At 36.7% G+C, this 6084-nt stretch overlaps 1 protein-coding gene across 3 annotated transcripts in view; it reads left to right on the top strand.

Annotated features, from left to right (window-relative positions):
* The first annotated feature begins 3117 nt into the window (after positions 1-3117).
* The window catches only part of LOC103398903 (bridging integrator 3-like), a 17120-nt gene continuing 14153 nt past the window's right edge, over positions 3118-6084 (top strand). For all 3 annotated transcript variants that reach the window (XM_008337656.3, XM_008337657.3, XM_025053875.1), the window contains exon 1: positions 3118-3239. In XM_008337656.3, the coding sequence (XP_008335878.1) occupies positions 3232-3239 (8 nt within the window). In that variant the 5' untranslated portion in view covers positions 3118-3231. The remainder of the gene's footprint in view (positions 3240-6084) is intronic.

Genomic DNA, 6084 nt, shown 5'->3' with positions numbered 1-6084 from the left:
ATGTGAAAAAAAAAAAACTCATGTGTATCTTTAATGTTTACTTACAATAACTTGATTGTTACATTCTTTAGATAATTTTGACTTGATTTAACCAAAAATGATGCTCTTGCGTGCTCCAGTTTTGACACTGGTGAGAATGATTTTTGCTTTTTAATTATAGCATAGAAACTGTGGCATCCTCCTTGAGAAAACTGTGTTTTTGTTGCTTTGCGTCAAGGACTGATGCAGAGTGAGGCGGTGACTACACACCAAACTATTTCCACATCTAAATGAAGCCGTGTAATTACAACCCTGCAACGTCAATATTTCATCAGTCACATAACAGGACATTCTGTCACTTGGGTTTTGTGACATTTCTGTAATTGATGCGAGGGTTTCAAAATTTTTCCCCCAACCGGTTTCCTATAGGTTGCTGAATAACAATGTGCGCTGTGCCATGTTTCTACTGAATATCTCCGTGAACAGCATGAATGCTATAGATAAATGTCAATGACTTTCTGAACTCAGAAACAACCCCCCTCTTTCACAATGATGCTTCTGAAAGGAGGCATTATGTTATGTTTTCTGTCTGCTGTTGTCCATAAGTAGATTTAATAGTAGGATTTAGCCACTTACCAGAGCCCACATTGGCAGCCATTTTTGTCCAAAATCCACTTGCTGGGTTAGCCAGTCAAAATGATCAGATTTGGACAGGAGTAACTAATCCTACACAATACTTTGTGTTTCTATGTTTAGTTCAGTGTCTGTGAAGTGGACCGTGGATACAGTAACAGGCTTGGGCTGTTTGGTCCATTAACAATTAGATGTTTTATGACATTGGGGGGAAAACAGCTTACAACTGAAAAGATGTCGATAATGTGTAGATCTTATAGACATCTCATGTCATGCCATGGACTACAGCAGGGATTTTGAGGTCTCCACACTCTGGTAGTTAGATGGAGTCGATACTCACTGTTTTCTGTTGTGTTGTGTTTCCTTTTTCATTACAGTATATGATCACGTTTGCATGTGCACGGAAATGTTCCCGAGTGTTGCCCCATATGCTGAGTGCGGCACTCATTTCTTTATTATGCATGAAAAGTAAATGCACCTATATTTGGGTGAGTTGGCATAAATATTCCAACAATTCAAGAACGTCACTTGGAAACACACACTGGGATTTCTGTTGTATTGGCTTTTCTTTTAAGAAAACAAAAGGTCTTGTTAAAATGTTGTGGAAGTCTTAAAGTTATTTCATGTTTTTATTACCTTATACTAAGGTCCTTTTACGATGAATTGAGTATTAAAATGAATTTTACTATATCCTCGTGTTGGGGAGTTGTTCTCCCCTGTTTACTTGGCACTTCGGTTTGTTGTATTGCAGTTTTGTTATTTCTATGTATGTACTTGAATAAAGAAAAATATAACTTGCCTTCAGTTTACTTTAGTTCCCATACATAAATACATGTATGTATGCACCTGAACCAACTCTATGGAGATGGTGAAAGTACATAATTTTTATACTTTTACATAATAACAAAATACTATTATCACTTTGAATAATCTGAGAAAAAGCTCAAAACAACATTGGGACTGCAGGTGTCTGACTGTCTTAGATTTTTTTTTTCCCGCACCAAGACTCGCAATATCAGTTGCATTGTTTTTGTATTGAGGGAAAAAATGCATTGATACAGTTAAAATGAAATATATAGAAACTGTTTTGTACACAACAAGTACAATATTTTGAATCCCTTAGGACTGATATATTACATAAAGATAAATGTGTCTCATGCACAGCAGACACATTAATTAAATAATAACATAAATGTTTCTTCATCATCAATAGACTGTGTGTATCTATACATGGTGCATATGTGGAGGCCAAACTTCCCTTCAGACCCTTATTATCGTTCTTTTGACTTTGTATAAACAAAATTGTCTAGCTGTCAAATTTTATTAATATAACAGAGCACCATTGTATTTAACGGGCCTCTATTTTGTTCATACAAAAATGTTTGTGTTGTGGTCAAAATGAACAAGCTGTTGTATGTTTTGTTTGTACTTGACAGGGAAGCCATAGGTCTCAGAGTTGGTGTTGCCAAAAACAGCAACTAAACTCAATGATAGCATAGAGTCAGTTGTGTTGGACGTGACATGGGTAAGATGTGAGATGTTTCCACAGAATGTTTGAAAAACAAAGCATCACATTTTTGGCTATCTTAAATATAAGAGCGTTTGCGTTCATTTTTGTCTTCAAACTGAATCTACCTGAGTTGATTGAGCTACTTAATACAATTATTTCATTGTCATTTCCTTGACATTACCTTTACCTTTGTGTTAACAGCAACTACAAATTTTAATAGGTTAGCAGTGTTTTCAATAACAGTGAAAAATCATTGCACTAAACCATTAAGGAAGCAGACTTGAGTCTGGAAGGTTGCAGGTTCGAATTCACCAGCTGCCAAGTTACCAATGAGGTGCTCTGAGTATGGCACCGTCCCCACACACTGCTCCCCGGGCACTCAAAAAGCTGCCCACCATTCACTTTGGTGATAGGTTAAATGCAGAGGTCAAATTCTGTTGTGTGCAGTGACGTGTGTCACAATGTCACAATGACAAGGAGTTCACTTTCCTTTCAATTCCTTTCCTTAACGATGCACTGAGCCGTCATTCATGTTTGGTGTGCCATGTCAACTGCATAAATATTATCTTGTTGTCATTGTGTGCTTTGTGTTGTAATTTCTTATGTACGGTCTTTGTCTCAGTTGCCTATGCTGCTTCAACGCAATAATTTTCCTAGTGCAAGATCAACAAAGATTTAACAAAGTAAAATAAAGATCAATAAATTATTTCTTAACACAATTAGGATAGCTGAATGAAAGCTAGTAGTAAGTCCTAACCAGCCTATGGATTCATACAAAAGGTGTGTGTGTGTGTGTGTGTATATATATGTATATATATATATGAGCAAAATATTAAAAGGTATGTTGCTTACAAAACATAGATCAATTTGACTTGCAATCATTTTCACTAATGTTGAATCACCTGCCCAATACTGTAACTAAAATTTGTGTTTTTATTATTTAATATGTTTTTTTAAATTGAATATAAAAATAAAAGTTCTGTAAAGGAAACACTAGTGTCTCGTTGCCGGACTTCCTGTTTATGTCTATCTGTTGAATGGTGGAAAGGAATGAGGTCCTCGGATAATAATAAAACAACAGACTGAAACCGGACAGACGTTAACTCAAAATGAGTTGGTATGTATCTTTTTTTGTTATCGATTTCAATTCCATGCAGGAAATGTATTTTAATGGGCTCGCAATGACCGAATGGTCTCGGACTAGTTTCCGGAAACAGCTGCAGAGCAGGGGTTAGCATTAGCTTGTTAAAGTCGCTGTTCGTTTGAAACAAGTTTTAACTCACAAACAGCCGTAGAAAATAATCGTTGACATGTCACTATCCTTTACACGTAAAATACGTATAATCGTTTGTGTCGTGGCAAGTGAAGCAAAGGTTGTCACAAACCCTGTTCGAGGTTTGTTTGTTTAAAAGCTCAGCACTGTAGCTAAGCTAACTTAAGGACAATTTAACATAACTTACATTTACTGTAACTGTACGTTTTGACGTGGTAACTTAAAATATTGGTTTTATAAGAGTAAAGCGAATCTGTGCGTCAACCACAGACACTAACTGCAGTAGCTTTCACTTAAACAAGAGTACACAATAATGAAGCCATTTAAAGGGAACTGTAGTTGTTTGCGGCTAACGTTAGCATTTTGACTGGTATTTCTGGAAATTTAGCTGTGTTGTCTGGTGATGGTTTTAAGAACAGAAAAGAATAACCAAATTTAATAAATCCAACACAAAACGAATGTCAAAAGAAACTATGAAACTTTTCACAAAGCTGTTATGTTAAAGGAGTATGTATTTTATTGTTTTTTCAGAGACATAAATGTATTTTATTTGTATTTTTAAAAATCTGCTTCTATATTTGTTGTAAAACATACTGAGTGTTAAAAGATCTTTTGTTGAAAATTAATGTCAAATTAATAGTCAGATTGCTGTATTTAGTCTCCATCTGAAGTGCCACAAGATGTTTTATGTGGTTGAGGTTTGGACACTGACCACTCCATGTTTGAAAATGCGGCCTCACGATCCATGAGAAACTCTGTCATAATTTAAACCTTGTGTGTCCTTGCAATGTCATCTTGGGATATGCCTGTGCTTTCCCGAAAGAAGGAAACATGGAACATTGTGGTCATTTTGTAAATGAAGTTGGTCAGCTGACCTTTAACCACTGCAACAATCCTACAGCAGCCTTGAGTCAGAATATTGACAGTGGCACTATTAGGATTTCTTTCAAAGCTGCTAAAACTATAAAATTGAACTTTGAAGAAGAGAGAGACTTAGTATGTGCAGTTTACAGAGGCACTGACACAGACTGAACCAGCTTAGTAAACGAGCCCTTTGGTGACTCCATTGACCTACAAGAAAAGTGTTAGTCTGACGGAAAAAAGATCATGGCAACTGTGCTGTCTGAACCGCCCGAAGTTTATTATACAATATTAGAAAGTAGGAGTTGGATAACAGTCACAATTCTATAAGATATTTTTTAAACAAAGTAGCAACAATCAATTGTTTTAAAATACAGAATTTTAATTTTAAATCACAAATTGTCTAGAGTGTATGGGAGTAACATTTATTTTTAGCTCTACCATTGTTTCTATAAGGTGTAAGTCCTTTCTCTACTAAATAATGAGGGGTGTGAAAGATCAGAGAAAGTTTTGATTACTAAATAGACAAGATGGCAATTTTTTGATTGCTATTTCATTCACTAATTGCAAGTTTTCATGCAATTGAGGTCGCTTGGACAGTTGTCTTCTTTTTTTTTATCTCTCTGAATAACCAATTGAGTCGGGGTACTAAAGACTAGCTTATATGCTTTGTACATAAATGTTTCTGAAGCTTCATTTGAATGGACTGTCATAAATCCAGTCCTTCTTTCTCACAGTTCAAGAGGAAGTGACTGACATGGATGCGCATGAACTTGCTTTATAATATGTTCCACATTCACAGTGTCATTATCAGGAAAGACAGTAATCAAGTGGACAAAATGTCGTCACTCACTTTAGTGTGGCAGTCAATAGCTGGCAAGTGACGCTTGTACCAGCACGCACTGCCAAATACAAGGTCAAGAGAGGGAGCACTCCATGAGTCAAAAGAGTCTTTTATTTGCTCTGCTGACTGATGCATTCTAACAGGGCCTGCACACTTGCTTCTATGACGTGAGACGTTTGACTTTGGGGTCATTCTCAGAACAATCCCACTTCCCAGTACCTTCAACTAACCCTCTGTGCTCTGTGGAATATCTGAGGTTGAGTGATGCACTACTCCACTGATGGCACACACATTCAAAGTTTTAGTGAAAAGCCATTGGGTCTTCCCATCTGCTCATAAGGACTGCCAAGGAAAAGAGCCTGTTTTGTCTTTGTTTTTTGTCTATGTGCTTCCTTGGTGACAGTGACGTTTTGCCTATATATCAGAAAAGATTGCATCTCACCGTTAATGGAAGTTCAAGATATTACAATTCAATACAGCAAGTGTCTGACCCTGTCTGAAATAGGATATTGACTGAGAACATTTAGAAAACCACAGAGTTTTTGTTTTCCTCTTTCACTTTCCTTAGTCTCACGTTACTACTGTTTATTTGTTGCCATAATATATATTTCTGTACTATTAAAATATAGTGTATGTTGTTATGGGTTCAATTGAAGGTTTAAAACTGTCAATTTTATGTCATACAAAACCGATGTTTAGCAGATCAACAGGTCTTGATGTTGGTAATGCATTTTTTGAAAGTAGAGTAGAGTTGAGAAAGTTGAGTTTTTGAAATTCAGTGATACGTATGCAAAGCCAGCCACTAGGGTACACAAAGCCGTGTTTATAGTGCCGGTCCCAAGCCTGGATAAATGGTGAGGGTTGCGTCAGGAAGGGCATCCGGCGTAAAACGTTTAGCTAAATCAAATATGCGAATCACTAAAACGATTTCCATACCGGATCGGTCGAGGCCCGGGTTAACAACGACCGCCAACAGTGCTGTTG

Source organism: Cynoglossus semilaevis, unplaced genomic scaffold (assembly GCF_000523025.1).
Source record: "Cynoglossus semilaevis isolate Cse_v1.0 unplaced genomic scaffold, Cse_v1.0 scaffold1523, whole genome shotgun sequence".
Classification (NCBI taxonomy): Eukaryota; Metazoa; Chordata; class Actinopteri; order Pleuronectiformes; family Cynoglossidae; genus Cynoglossus; species Cynoglossus semilaevis.
Note: the sequence above shows the minus strand (reverse complement) of the source record. Positions and strands in the feature narration are given on the sequence as shown.